The sequence below is a fragment of the Cetorhinus maximus genome, chromosome 5 (assembly GCF_964194155.1).
Source record: "Cetorhinus maximus chromosome 5, sCetMax3.hap1.1, whole genome shotgun sequence".
In the NCBI taxonomy this organism is placed as follows: Eukaryota; Metazoa; Chordata; class Chondrichthyes; order Lamniformes; family Cetorhinidae; genus Cetorhinus; species Cetorhinus maximus.
In genome coordinates this window covers 142791653-142807531 of record NC_135883.1, presented here as the reverse complement: position 1 = coordinate 142807531, position 15879 = coordinate 142791653, and the positions used below count along the sequence as shown (strand labels likewise).

At 44.1% G+C, this 15879-nt stretch overlaps 1 protein-coding gene across 2 annotated transcripts in view; it reads right to left on the bottom strand.

The window, feature by feature from the left end:
- The window catches only part of LOC144680977 (uncharacterized), a 157534-nt gene that overhangs the window by 23828 nt on the left and 117827 nt on the right, over window positions 1–15879 (bottom strand). For both annotated transcript variants that reach the window (XM_078542601.1, XM_078542600.1), the window contains one exon: window positions 11416–11582. In XM_078542601.1, coding sequence (XP_078398727.1) covers window positions 11416–11582 — 167 coding nt within the window. The remainder of the gene's footprint in view (window positions 1–11415; window positions 11583–15879) is intronic.

The window sequence follows — 15879 nt, the reverse complement described above, 5'->3', positions numbered from 1 at the left end:
CCTGAGCATTTAAATGCACTACATGCAGGTAGAAGAGCGTTCCTTAAAGCCAAAGTTTCAGAATTTGGTGAGCTCTAAGACACCATGTACGACCATCAAAAACTATTTTTAAGCAGGAAGGCATAGTGTACTATAAAAGAGGACTTAATGAGTGTAAAGGCCCTGGAAAGGTTATAGGTAAAGATGGTAAAACGGTCATTTTACAGCATGGGAACTAGGCTTTTGGGTACATTCATTGAGGTTAGTTGGCGCAGATTACAAATTTGCGGGTCTGGAAGGGGTTGTAGGAAGGGATGAGGAACCATGTACTTCTCAAACCCATGTGTTGCATGATTGTGAGGACCAGTTTGGTGAGGTTGACAGGGTATCTGAACATGGACACAGTAATTCAGACAAACAAGATGAGGCAATTTGTCCCAGAGGACAACTGCCAAAAGCTGGCACTAAAGTTACATACTTGTCAGAAGGGGTTAGCCAATGGAGGGATGCACTGATTGTAGGTAGAGCAGGGAAGGCCACAGGAAAATAGGAAAACTGGTTAAATGTACAAGAAAGGGCAGGAGGTTAGGCCTATGGGTTGGGAACATGAAGTACAAAAATGGAAGGCACGGAAACGTAGTATCAGATTGGACAATGGGTCTGCGAGTGAATGTGCCTCTAGGAAGAGATCACGAACAATTGAAAGAACATCTATAAATAGGAGAGGCAGATCAGGCAGTAACAGCCTGGAGCATGACAGAAGGCAGAATAAAGGATGTAGCTTAAGGTCAAGGAATATGGCACAGACCAGTAATGCTACAAGGAGCAGAAGCCCATGTGATCGAGAACTCTTAGCAGCTTCAAACAAATTAGATGATAAATTAATAAAGGATGCCAAACAGCAAGAACTACATACACAGTTAGAAAGAATTTGGGGTATACACAGAGGTGCCAGATAGGGGGCAACCAACTCATAGATAGATATACACAGTAAAGGGGCTTCCTGATGGGACTTATAAAGCTAAAGCCAGGCTAGTGACCTGAGGTTTTAAAGAAAAATTGGGTGACAAGGATATCAGTGGATTCACCTATGGCAGGAAAAGCTATTCTGAAGATCATCTTGGCTCTGTTAGCTACAAATACAAAAAGAATACAAGTCAACTGATATTAAAGCTGCCTTTTTGCAGGGACACCAACTTCAAAGGGAAGTTTTCTTCACCCACCGAAGGTGGCAAACGCAGAAGGGACACTCTGGAAGCTAAATGAATGTGTATACGGTTCAAATGACACCTCCAGAATTAGGTATTTCATACGGACTCGAAACGTTAACTGTATTCCTCTCCGCAGATGCTGTCAGGCCTGCTGAGTTTTTCCAGCTATTTTAATTTTTGTTTTAGGTATTTATCAGTCAGGTCAGTTTTGTTAAAGTTGGGCAGTCTTCAGCTGGAAGCAGATGCCTCCCTCAGGCACATGCTGGGTGCAGTGGAGGCCTGCAGTGAAGTCCCCTGTTCTGCAGGCCCCAGCAAGCAAAGTCACCAATCCAGTATGGAAGGCGGTGGCAGTGGTGGTCAGTGCCAAAGCCCTGCAAAAGAGGACAGCCACCCAGTGCCAAAAGAGGATTAATGATCTCTTCCGTTTCGCCAGGGTAAGTCACTCTTCTCAAAACTCTCAACCCTATCATACATCCACAGGAATCTCACTTACTACCAGTTGAAGAAACATCACCATGCACTCTCTCACACACACACACACACACACACACACCTTCATCTGCCCTGCGGATCGTGTCCTCATCCCTTCCATGGCACCACTCACCACCCACACGTGCCAGGCATCCTTCTCATCTGGCCTGACAGGCATCCTGCTTGCACTCTCTTCATCTGTCTTCATGCAGGACAAGCTGGCACACAATAAAAGGCAGAGGGCACAGACTGGTGGAGGAATGCCTGACATCAAGGTCCTCACAGACTTTGAAAATAGAGTCATCCAGCTGGCCGGTGAGGATCTGCACCGTTCCTATGCTGATGGTGAAGTCGGCGGTGCTCAACCAAGTGAGGATCCAGCAGTGCAACATCCATTAGACAACCATGCTGTGAGTGAGTTCCCCTGTTCTGCAGGCCCCTGCCATGCACTGATTATTGCTCCTTTTTTCGCAGGCACATCTAGGAAGCAGCTGAGGGGGTCCACATGCCTCGATTCAAGCCCCAAAGACACCTTGGAAGAAGAATCTGATGACGCCCTAATTGAAGACCCATCACAGCGCTCACCCACACCCTCCACCAGCGCAGAGACACACCTCAGTGGGACCTAGTTCTAAAGTAGCCTTAGGGGTCACAATCTGGTGAGCACATCGTGCTGGCTGATCCACAACAGGACCTGGTTTTGGAATTGTTTAGCTTTGCCTATCGCTGCTTATGCTGTTTGGCACACAAGGAGTCCTGTGTTGTAGCTTCACCAGGTTGACATCTCAATTTTAGATATGCCTGGTGCTGCTCCTGGCATGCCCTCCTCACCTCCTCATTGAACTAAGGTTGATCCCCTGACTTGTTGGTAATGGTAGATTGGGGGATATGCCGGGCCATGAGGTTACAGGTTGTGGTTGAGTACAATTCTGCTGCTGCTGATGGCCCACAGCGCCTCATGGATGTCCAGTCTTAGAGTTCCTAGATCTGTTCAAAATCTATCCCATTTAATATGGTCGTAGTACCACACAGCACGATGGAGGGTATCGTCAATGTGAAGATGGGCCTTCATCTCCAAGGACCGTGCGGTGGTCACTCCTATCAATTATGTCATGCGCAGATGGTCTGGCACAACACTCACTTGACACATTAGTGATGTCTGCACCTCGATGGTGCTTGCCATTACTGTCAATGTCGTGGACAGGTGTCAGAGTTGTCATTCTCTCTATGTGTGCTCAGCATCTTTTTGTGGTGCGGCACACTTTCATGCTTTTGCCCGCAGCTCTGAAAATGTTTTCTCTGCAGATAATTATCCAATACCCTTTTGAAAGTCACAATTGAATCTGCCTCCACCACACTCTCAGGCAGTGTATTCCAGATCCTAATTACTATATGTGTAAAAAATGTTTTATCTCATGTTGACTTTGGTTATTTTGCCATTCATCTTAAATCACGGTCCTCTGGTTCTCAACTCCTCTGCTGCTCTGTTCAGATGCCTCATGACTGTAAACACCTCTATCAAATCTCCTCTCAATGTTCTCTTCTCTAAGGAGAGCCACCCCAGCTTCTGCAATCCACCTTTGTAATAAAGTCCCTCTTACCTGGAACCATTCTTGCAAATCTTTGCTACATCCTCTCTAATGCCTTCAAATCCTTCCTAAAGTGTGGTGCTCAAAATTGGTCACAATACTCTGATTGAGGCTAAAGAAGTGTGTTATAAATGTTCACCATGACTTCCTTCCTTGGCTTTGTATTCTATGTGTCTATTTACAAAGTCCAGGACCACATACGTCTTATCACTGCTTTCTGAAACTGCCCTGAAACCTTCAATGACATGCGCACATATACCTCCAGGTCCTGTGCTCCTGCCCCCCACTTTTGTATTGTAGCTTTTATTTCATATTGCCTCTCTTTATTTTTCCTCACAAAATGTATCACTTGAAATTTCTGTATATTAAATTTCATCTGCCGCATGTCCACCCATTTCACCAGCTTGTCTATGTTCTCTTGAAGTCTACCTCCACCCTCCCCACAGTTCAGAATACTTCCTAATCACCCCTATTCCTCCTTTTACTACCCTTTTATCGAAGACTTTTGGTTTCTCTTTTATGTTAACTGCTGCTCTCTTCTCATACTCTTTCTTTGTCTCATGTATTTCCCTTTTCACTTCCTCTCTGAACTTTCTATTCATATTGTCTGGCCCTCACTTATATTATCAACCTGACATCTGCACCAGTTTTTCTACTTCATCTTACTCTCTATGTCCTTCATCATCCAGGGAGTTCTGACTTTATTTGTCCTACCTTTTCCCCTGGTGGGAATATACTGCAACTGTACTATCTACTCTGTATAGGCAGCCCATTATTCTGTTACTGATTTTTGATTCAAATTTACTTATACCAGATCCATTCTCACCTGTGAAATGCCTTTCACTCTGTGTTGATTACCTTGCCTTTGTAGCAACAAGAGAATATGCAGCAAAGAAATTGACAAAATAAAGTGAGGGGGAGCGAAAGAGTGCACAAGTGAGCAGCAAAAAGCTTGTCCATCCATTGTGTGGCAGAGTGAATGTGGAGAGTGGTGATGTGAGCAGCCTCTGCTGGCAGAAAAAGCCTACTGCACCTGGTATTCCCAGGCTGTCTGCCATCCAAGTACTAACCCAGTCTGCTTAGCTTCTGAGATCAGGCATTTTCAAACCATTATAGCTGCAAGCATCTATAACCTGGCTTTCTCTTAAGGCATGCAGTTCAGTTTTTTTTGCTAGCTTATAGCTCATATAATCATACAGCACAGAAGTATTTTGGCCAGATGGAGATGTGAGGGTGTGTGTGAGAGAGTGAGTGGTGATATCCCTCGAGCTGGCAGTCAGTGAGGTGCCAGTTAAATTGTGATGGGCTTCTGAATGTGTGAGTTTAGAGCGATGAGATGGTTGCCTTATCCTGGCAGCACAGATGAGATCATTCATCCTCTTTCTGCACTGGATGGCCAACCTCTTCTGTGCAGCGTTGGCAGTGACCACCACTACCACTGCCTCCCAAGCTGGAGTGGTGAGATTGCTGGACCTCTTGTGGCCAGAGCAGGGGTGGAGGACATCATGGCGGGCCTCCAAAAGGCATCGCAGTGACGGGTCACTGAACTCTTCTTGGCTTTCAGGGCCACGTCTTGACTGGAGCAGTCCTGGGCTGCAAGTACTGAGAACTGTGTGGGCAGCTGCAGTTTAGATATGGCACCCGGCGTGAGGAAGCAGTGAGGTGACAGCATGGCGGGCAAATCAGAGGCTGCCCTCCACCGAAACCATGTGTTTCCTAGGAATACATAATTAATGCGACAGGATTGGGACGATATGGTGTGAAAAGCTGCCATTGCAGCCAGCGGGAAAGCATTCTTCAGTGCAAATCTCGGATGATTCCGCCCCATGACTTTTTATAATAACAGAAAGTTATAAATTTAATAACAAAACAACCAAAATAAACCTAATTCAATTCACTGATTTTCAACCCTACCATTGAAGCACAGCTTCAGGAAGGTGAGATCCAGTGCTCACAAAGAACCAAAACTATCTGATTCTTGTAACACAACACATAATACAACAGCACAAATCACAGGCCAACATGAACACTCCCTCCCTATAATTCGTGCAGCTCTCTCCTTCTCTCTCTCTCCTAGTTTGCATTTCTGTCCCCTTCCCTCTCCAATTTGCACTGTTATCTCATGTCTCTAGTTGCTCTGTCAGGACTCAGTTTCCAGGTAATTTTGGTAGTAGCAAAACTCAGCTCAACAGAGTACTTACTTAACTTGGGGAATTTGGTGAGTGAGGGAATTCAGTGCAGCAGGGCAAGAAATGCTGTTCTGGACCCTTACGGAACAAGGAGTGGTCTGAGTGAGGGAGTGGGAGACAGCAAAACCTGAGGGTTGAAGTCTTGAAGCATTAATTAGGTAAGTAGGTGGTGATTGGTTGGTGAGTTTTAAGGATTCTTTCTTTTTCTAAACTGGGGCAGCAGTTTGAACTAGTACCAGGGAGACATAATTATTGTATTAGATTTAGAGCTTAACTAGTTAAACTACTTGATTTAACTACGAATAATCGTTGAGTGATATCTCAAAACTTGAAACCCTAATTAGTTAAATAAAATACAACACCGATGGCAGGGCAGGTGATGTGTTGCAACTGTAGCATGTGGGAGCTGGTGGACACCAATGTGACCCACAGCAACCACATCTGCTGTAAGTGTCTGTAGCTCAGGGAACTTAACCACAGAGTTGATCAACTGGAGTCCGAGATCCAACACTATGTTGCATCAGGGAGGGGGAAGTTCTCTGGACAGTTTGGTTCAGAAGGCAGTCACACCCCTTAGGCCAGATACATTAGGTTTGGGCCATGGAAAGGGACAAGAGGGTGTAACTATGAGTGAAGCAGATTTGGGGATCTAGGAGGTAACACTGGAGGCTCTTGCAGCCCTTGCAATTAACCAACAGGTTTGAGGTTCTTGCAGCTAGTGTGATAGATGAGAACAGGGACTCTAGGGGGGATGAGTGTACTGACCATAACACTGTGGTATTGGGAGCCATTCAAGTGGGGGGAATAAAAAGGAACTGTAGCAGTAGTAAGGGACAATATAGTTAGGAGGGTAGATACTGTTCTCTGAAGTCAAGAGTGTGAGTCCCGATGGCTGTGTTGCCTGTCTGGTCCTAGGGTTAAAGATATCCCCTCACAGCTGGACAGGAACTTGGAGTGGGAGGTGAATGACCAACAAACATACAAACATATGAATTAGAAGCAGGAGTAGGGTACTTAGCCCCTCAAACCTGCTCCACCATTCAATAAGATCATGGCTGGTCTGACTGCAACCTCAACTCCACATTCCCGCCTACCCCTGATAACCTTTCACCCCCTTGCTTATCAACAATCCATTTACTTCAACCTTAAAAATATTCAAATATTCTGCTTCCATTGCCTTTTGAGGAAGAGTTCCAAAGACTCATAACCCTCTGAGAGAAAAAATTTCTCCTCATCTCTGTCTTAAATGAGTGACCCCTCATTTTTAAACAGTGACCCCTAGTTCTAGATTCTGTCACAAGAAGAAACATCCTTTCCACATCCACCCTGGCAAGACCCCTCAGGATTTTATATGTTTCAATCAAGTTGCCTCTTACTCTTCTAAACTCCAGTGGATACAAGCCAAGCTTGTTCAACCTTTCCTCATAAGACAACCTGCCATTCCAGGTATTAGTTTGGTAAACCTTCTCTGAACTGCTTCCAATGCATTTACATCCTTCCTTAAATAAGGAGACCAGTACTATACACAGTACTCCAAATGTGGTCTCACCAATGCCCTGCATAACTGAAGCACAACATTCCTACTTTTGTCTACTGCATTCGCTGCTCCCAATGCGGTCTCCTCTACATTGGAGAGACCAAACACAGACTGGGTGACCACTTTGCGGAACACCTTCGGTCTGTCCGCAGCATGACCCAGACCTCCCTGTCGCTTGCCATTTCAATACTCCACCCTGCTCTCGTGCCCACATGTCTGTCCTTGGCCTGCTGCAATGTTCCAGTGAAGCTCAACGCAAACTGGAGGAACAGCACCTCATCTTCCGATTAGGCACTTTACAGCCTTCCGGACTCAAAATTGAGTTCAACAACTTCAGACCATGAACACTATCCTCTATCCACACCCTTTTTTTTCAAAATTCATTTTTATTTTTTATCTACTTATTTTTATTTTTATTCATTTTTATTTTCATTCATTTATTCATTGTTTTATCCCCCTTTCTTATACCATTTTCGATCCCTCTTTTCCCCCCACCCCTCCCCCACCCCCACCCCCACCAGGGCCACCTGTTACTTGTTCATGTTATTCTTTTCAGGGTGCTTACCCTTGTCCTGCTATTATCACATTCTGCTTTCTTACCTTTATGCCACTATCAGCACCTTTTTAGCCCTTATCACTGCCATTAACACTCCCTTTGTCCTTTTGTTCATGATATCTTTTTCAATCTCTTCTTGGTCCCCACCTATCGTTGGCCTTCTTTCCAGCCTCGACTGCTCCACCCCCCTTAAACAGTATAAATTTCATCACATTTCTACTTCTCTAGCTCTGAAGAAGGGTCATATGGACTCAAAACATCAACTGCTTCTCTCTCCACAGATGCTGTCAGATCTGCTGAGTTTTTCCAGCATTTTCTGTTTTTGTTTCAGATTTCCAGCATCCATAGTATTTTGCTTTTATTCCTACCTTTGTATTCAATTCCCCTTGCAATAAATGATAGCATTTTATAACATTCTATTAGCTTTCCTAATTACTTGCTGTACCTGCATACTAATCTTTTGCGATTCATGCACTAAAACACCCTCTGATCCCTCTGCATCTCAGAGCTCTGCAGTCTCTCACCATCTGGATAATAAGCTTCTTTTTTATTCTTCCTGCCAAAATAGACAATTTCACATTTTCCCACATTATACTCCATTTGCAAGATTTTTGCCCACTCAGTTAACCTATCTATATCCCTTTGTAGCCTCCTTATGTCCTCTTCACAGCTTACTTTCCTACCTACCATTGTGTCATCAGCAAATTTAGCAACCATACCCTCGGTCCCTTCATCCAAGCCACTTATGTAAATTGTAAAAAGTTGAGGCTCCAGCACTGATCTCTGTGACATTTTGCCAACCAGATGATGGCCCATTTATGCCTACTCTGTTTCCTGACAGCTAGCCAATCTTCTATCCATGCCAATATGTTACCCCCCACACCATGAGCTTTTATTTTCCACAATAACCTTTGATGTGGCACCTTATCAAATGCCTTCTGGAAATCGGATACCAAGGGCATAATTAGGAGGTTCTGCTGAGGGACAATGAGCAGCTGGTTGCTAAATTAAAAAGCAGAATAACAAAGGCAATAATTTTCTTTTATTCATTCATGGGGCATGGCTGTTGCTGGCTAGGCCAACATTTATTACCCATCCCTAACTGCCCTTGTTCAGAGGGCATTTAAGAGTCAACCACATTGCTGTGGGTTTGGAGTCACATGTAGGCCAGATCAGGTAAGGACAGCAGATTTGCTGCCCTAAAGGACATTAGTGAACCAGATGGGTTTTTATGACAATTGGCAATGGTTTCATGGTTGTCATCATCCGACTTTAATTCCAGATTTTTATTGAGTTCAAATTTCACCATTAGCCGTGGTGGGATTTGAATCCTGGTCCCCAAAGCATTACACTAGGGCTCTGGAATACTAGTCCAGCGACAATACCACCATGCTCCCACCTCCCCCTTTAGGATTACTACCTGAGCCAAGAGTAAATTGGCATTGGATAAATAAGATTAGAGTTGAAAGCGTGGCTCAAAGATTGGTGTAGGAGAAATGGGTTTCGACTCATGGGACTCTAACATTAGGGGAAGAATATTATGCTCGTCATGCGGGCGCGCGCCCAATATGCCAACCATAAAATGACGCATGATGACGTCGGGCGTGTGTCCTGACGTCATTGCGCACTCGCATGATATTTTGTTCGGCGGGCGCGCGCCGGAGTCGGCTGGCAGGCAGGCGAAAAGACCAAGCAGCCTTTACGTGTTTTAGGAAACCTCATCCACGAGCGAGATGAGGTTTCCTAAAGCAAATAAACATTAAATAAAAACTTTATTTTGGAATTAAAACTATGTCCCATCTCATGTGACTTAAGGGACATGTTTTATTAAATTTTTACTGTATTAATTTTTTTTAAAAGCGCTTTAATCTGCCTCAGGGAGATTGAAGCGCTCTTTTGCACGCATGTGCGAATTGCATGCCAGGTCCAGGTCTCCCTCCTCCTCCCGCCTGCACAGGCAGCGCTCAGCGCTGCTACTCACAATCCACGCAGGGTGGGTCTTAATTGGCCTGCCCGCATGAAATCGTGGTGCAGGGCCGATTGCGGGCGGCAGTCGGCTCCCGACCGCCACCGCCGAGCACTCCCGCCAAGGGCCAAGTCCTGCCCTAGGACTGGGAGAAGAGGGATCTGTACCAATGGGACACTTAAACTGCCCTGGGTTCAGTGTCCTGGCAAGGGTTCATATGAGAGGAGATTTAGAAAGTTAATGAGAAAGGACAAGGCAATTGAGTAGCGATAATGGGGAATGATAACCAGATAGGAAGGGTCAGAGTGTACAAACAATAATACACAGCAAATAGTGTCAGAATCAGGAAAAATGGTAAAGGCAGAATTAAAGGCTCTTTATCTGTATGCATGCAGCATTCATAACAAGGTGAATAAATTGATAGCACAAATTGAAATAATTGGGTGTGATAAGATAACCATTAGAGAGTTGCGGCTGCAAGGCAACCAAAGCTGGGAACTGAATATTCAAGGGTATTTGACATTTCAGAAGGGTAGGAAGAATGGGAAAGGAGGTGGGGTGGTAGCTCTGTTAATTACAGTTGAGGTCAATACAGGTAGTGACAAATTATCTTGGCTGGATGATCAAGATGTAGAATCAGTTTGGGTGGAGATACGAAATAACAAGGGAAAAATGTCACTGGTGGGAGTAGTTTATAGACCCTGCTAACAGTAGCTAGCTGCACTGTAGGGCAGAGTATAAATCAAGAAATAATGGAGGCTTCTAAGAAAGGTACCCCAATAATCACGGATGATTTTTATCTTCATATAGATTGGATGAATCAAATTGGCAAAGGTAGTTTTAGTTGAGAATGAGTCCATAGAGTCTATTTGGGACAGTTTCTCAGAACAATATGTTCTGGAACCTATTTAGACTTGGTAATGTGTAATGAGGCAGGATTAATTAATAATCTCATAGTAAAGGATACTGTAGGGAAGAACGATCATGGCATGATAGAATGGCGGAGTAGGCTCAAGAGGTGAAATGGTCTACTCTTGCTCTTACTTCTTTTGTTATGTTCTTATGCCTCAAGGATGTCATCCTCATAGCCGACAATCAAGTGATGTTTCCAAATAGTAGGGAGACTAGTGGGCTCATACATAGAAAAACATAGAAACACAGAGAATAGGAGCAGGAGTAGGTCATTTGGCCCTTCAAGCCTGCTCCGCCATTCAACATTGTTTGGTTGTAAGCCATGATACCCAGGGTACTGCACATGCAAAATCTACGTAAACAAGAACTCTTTCTCCCATGCCACCAGCAGCAGCAGTCAGGAGCAATCACTCATTGTGGTAGAGTCCCATCCAAAGTGGGAGGGTTAGCACCCTTACCCACCCATACCACGCTATCTTTCTTTGTACCCACATGTAGTTCCCCGTTCCCTTACCTCCTGTTTAGAACTACAGTGTCACTATTACTTATTCCTTATAAGGAAGATTTCAGGCGTGCCCAGGCAGCTGCTGCTATCTCAGCCATGGCATAGCAGCATGATCTCACTCACAGGGGATTTAAATAAACATTAACCCATGGACGTATCAATTATACTTCTGGTAGGTCAATTACACTTCTGGTAAACATATATTAATTTAAAAAGACCACTGGTCAGAAACTGTCCAGATAAAAATCCTGCACTATTACCTGTAAAAATGAAAGTCAGAAAAATTCATTCAGGTAGAGCCACTTAAAACGGCACTACGTAGACTATGTCAATTCCCCAGGAACTCACAGCGCCAAGGGGCTGCTACCTGTGTGGCCTACGCAGGTTTCCTCAATGGCATCAATGGCCTTTTGTTACATGAAAAAAGGACAACTAAAATATTTTATGCTGACAATGTGAAAAATAAACAGGAATTATGTGATAAATATCATCTACCATACCTCAATGTTATACTGGCTGTAAAGGACATTCTGGATGATCTCTGCCTGCTCATAATTTGCATATCCATTGTTAAGTAGACATTCTGGGAGTCGAACACATGCCATAGAGCCAAACATTTCTCTTGGGGCCAGCAATCCAGTTTTCCAACGATTCACTAGTAAATCCACTGAGGAAAGACAAAAAGGTTACTTGGGTATTTTAATATTAACTGCAAATCAGTTCTATTTCTACACACACAAAGAGATGGAAATATGAACAAGTACTTGTGCACAATAAAAAGGAAGGGAAAAAGTACTATGAACATACACACAGATTAGAAGAAAAATCATTGAGAAATGATTTCCCAACCCCATTTCTATCTTGAACCTTCCTCTACAAAAGAAGGAAAGATGAACTAAATGTGCTCTAAAGAAGAGTCACACAGGCTCAAAACGTTGACTCTGTCTTTCTCTCCACAGATGCTGCTAGACCTGCTGAGTTTTTCCAGCATTTTCTGTTTTTGTTTCAAATTTCCAGCATCTGCAGTATTTTGCTTTTAACTAAATGTGGATTTTGATTTTACACAATCTGAACGTCTGAGCTGCAGGTTTTAATTAGGTGACATTGTAAATGTCACAGGACATTTACAAACCAAATAAAAACATAAAAACGCTCGAAAAACTCAGCAGGTCTGACAGCATCTGTGGAGAGAGAAACAGGGTTAACGTTTTGAGTCCGTATGATGCTTCTTCAGAGCACTGAAGAAGAGTCATATGGACTCGAAACATTAACTCTGTTTCTCTCTCCACAGATGCTGTCAGACCTGCTGAGCTTTTCAAGCATTTTCTGTTTTGTCACGACTCACTGGGAATAGTGTGCTGTCATATCATGTCCCATTGCTAACCGAGCCGTGACAAATGTGAGAAGTTTAATCAGACCACCAGATTGCCCCAATTCTACCTAACTGTTTAATTTAGGTTAACAGAATACGAGCACCAGGTTTGTAAACTTAACAATTAAATAACTGTTTATTAAACAAATTGTCTGTAACCAGTGGCAAAAGAAAGAAATATGAACTAAATTTTAACTCTAACTTAAACCACTATACACAAACACACACACACACACACATATGACACACAAAACATGGATTTTAAGGGTGAGATTCAGTTCAATAGTACCAATCTGGAATTCAGGATTAGATGGGTTGTCTTTGATTGCTTTCTTCCAAATTTCTTGCAGGATGTTATGACTAACACGAGGTGGTCTCCCAGCACTTGCAGTCTGAGGTTCTCTGGTTGAAACTTGCTTTTAATGTCTCTGCAGGTGATTTTTCTCCTTTTCCTCCTGACGGGTTTCTCATAGAAAGTAGGTACAGCAATATGAGGAACAGCCATCTAGTTACTATGGCAGGATTACTGAAGTCTTACAAAACACAGGAGAGATTCAGGTCTTTTCTCTTTTCAGGCTAGGAGTTGATCTACTGCACTAACCTGACACAGAACCTGGCCATTTGGTCAGGAGCCAATCAAAACGCTGTCGCTAGGCAGTTCCCTCTTAAACCAGATCTCCGTTCCAGCACTATTCTGTCCAGCCTGGCACACACTGTTCTAGGAGATAGCAGCATTGTAGATTTTCTTCTTCCTGCTTCATTGAACCTCTTTTAAACTGCAGCCATGGTAGTTTTTAAAGCCACAGTCCAATCTTAAAGCCACAGACCAAAAAATAAAAATATGTTCTTTACAATTTTTATTTCAGATTTCCAGCATCCGCAGTATTTTGCTTGTATTTTGAAACCAAGATTGTAAACCAAGATTCCCGGTGCAGTACCCTTCTGTCACACCCAAAACTGCTCCTGGACAGTGCTAGGGGAGGGAATAATAGCCCGCACAAAAGCAAAATCACAGAGATGCTGTAAATCTGATATAAAAAACTAAAATGCTGGAAATACTCAGCAGGTCAAGCAGCATCTGTGGGGAGAAGGCTAATGGAATGCTATCCTTTATTATGAGAAGGATTGAACATAAAAGTAAGGATGTTATGCTTCAGTTATACAGAGCATTGGTGAGGCCACAGCTAGAATACTGTGTGTAATTTTGGTCTCCTTATTTAAGGAAGGATGAAAATGCATTGGAGGCAGTTCAAAGGAGGTTTACTAGATTGATAGCTGGAACGAGTGGGTTGCCTTATGAGGAAAGGTCGTACAAACTGGGCTTGTTTCCACTGGAGTTTAGAAAGGTGAGGGGTAATTTGATTGAAGTGTACAAGATCCTGAATGGCCTTGACAAGGTGGATGTCGAAAGGATGTCTCCTCTTGTGGGTGAGTCCAGAACTAGGGAGGCACTGTTTTAAAATTAGGGGTTGCCCTTTTAGGACAGAGATGAGGAGAATTTTTTTCTCTCAGAGGGTTGTGCGACTTTGGAATTCTCTGCCTCAGAAGGTGGTGGAGATGGGGTCAGTGAATATTTTTAAGGCAGAGGTAGATAGATTGTTGTTAGGCAAGGGAATCAAAGGTTATTGGGGTTAAATGGGAATGCGGAAATTGAAATACAAGAAGATCAGCCATGATCTCATTGAATGGCAGAGCAGGCTCAAGGGGCTGAATGGCCTACTCCTGTTCCTATTTCTTATGTCCTTATGTTCTTAGAAACAGAGTTAACATTTCAAGTCAATGCCCAACATCAGAATTCTGATGAAGGGTCACCAATCTGAAACATTTTTTTATTCATTCATGGCTAGGCCAGCATTTATTGCCCATCCCTAATTGCCCTTGAGAAGGTGATGGTGAGCTGCCTTCTTGAACCGCTGCAGTTCATGTTAGGGAGAGAGTTCCAGGGTTTTGACCCAGTGACAGTGAAGGAACAGCGATATATTTCCAAATCAGGATGGTGAGTGGCTTGGTTGTAGGTTTGGAAGGTGCTGGCCAAGGATCCTTGGTGAGTTCCTACAGTGCATCTTGCAGATCGTACACACTGCTGCTACTCTGCGTTGGTGGTGGAGAGAATGAATGTTTGTGGATTGGGTGCCAATCAAGCAGCTGCTTTTCCCTGGATGGTGTCAAGCTTCTTGAGTGTTGTGGGAGCTGCACTCATCCAGGCAAGTGAAGAGTATTCCATCACACTCCTGACTTGTGCCTTGTAGGTGGTGGACAGGCTTTGGGGAGTCAGGCAGTGAGTAACTCGCTGCAGGATTCCAAGCCTTTGACCTGCTCTTGTAGCCACAGTATTTATATGGCGAGTCCAGTTCAGTTTCTGGTCAATGGTAACCCCAGGATGTTGATAGTGGGAGATTCAGCGATGGTAACGCCATTGAATGTCAAGGGGCGATGGTTAGATTCTCTCTTGTTGGAGATAGTCATTGTCTGGCACTTGTGTGGTGTGAATGTTACTTGACACTTGTCAGCCGAAGCCTGGATGTTTTCCAGGTCTTGCTGTATTTGGACATGGATTGCTTCAATATAGTGCTGAAAATTGTGCAATCATCAGCAAACATCCCTACTTCTGACCTTAGGATGGAAGGAAAGTCATTGATGAAGCAGCTGAAGCTGGTTGGGTCAAGAACACTACCCTGAGGAACTCCTGCAGTGATGTCCTGGAGCTGAGATGATTGACCTCCAACAACCACAACCATTTTCCTTTGTGCTAGGCATGACTCCAACCAGTGGAGAGTTTTCCCCCTGATTCCCATTAACTCCAGTTTTGCTCGAGCCCTTTGATGCCACACTTGATCAAATGCTGCCTTGATGTCAAGGGAAGTCACTCTCACCTCACCTCTGGAGTTCAGCTCGTTTGTCCATGTTTGGAGCAAGGCTGTAATGAGGTCAGGAGCTGAGTGATCCTGGCAGAACCCAAACTGAGCATCGGTGAGCAGGTTATTTCTAACTAAGTGCCGCTTGATAGCACTGTTGATGACCCCTTCCATCACTTTTCTGATTATCGAGAGTAAACTGATGGACATTAAACGACCAGGTTGGATTTGTCCTGCTTTTTGTGGATGGGACATACCTGGGTAATCTTCCACATTGCCAGGTAGGTGTCAGTGTTGTAGCTGTACAGGAGCAACGTGACTAGGGACGTGGCATGTTCTGGAGCACAAGTCTTCAGTACCATTGCTGGAATATTTTCAGGGCCCATAGCCTTTGCAGGATCCGTTGGCTTCAGCCATTTTTTGACATGACATGGAGTGAATCGAATTGTCTGAAGACTGGCATTCATGATGCTGGGGACCTCCAGAGGAGGCCGAGGTGGATCATTCATTCGGCACTTCTGGCTGAAGATTGCAGCAAATGCTTCAGCATTATCTTTTGCACTGATGTGCTAGGCTTCCCCATCTTTGAGGATGGGAATATTTGTGGAGCCTCCTCCTCCAGTGAGTTGTTTAATTGTCCACCACCATTCACGACTGGATGTGGTAGGACTGCAGGGCTTAGATCTGGTCCGTTGGTTATGGGATCGCTTAGCTGTGTCTATTGTATGCTGCTTATG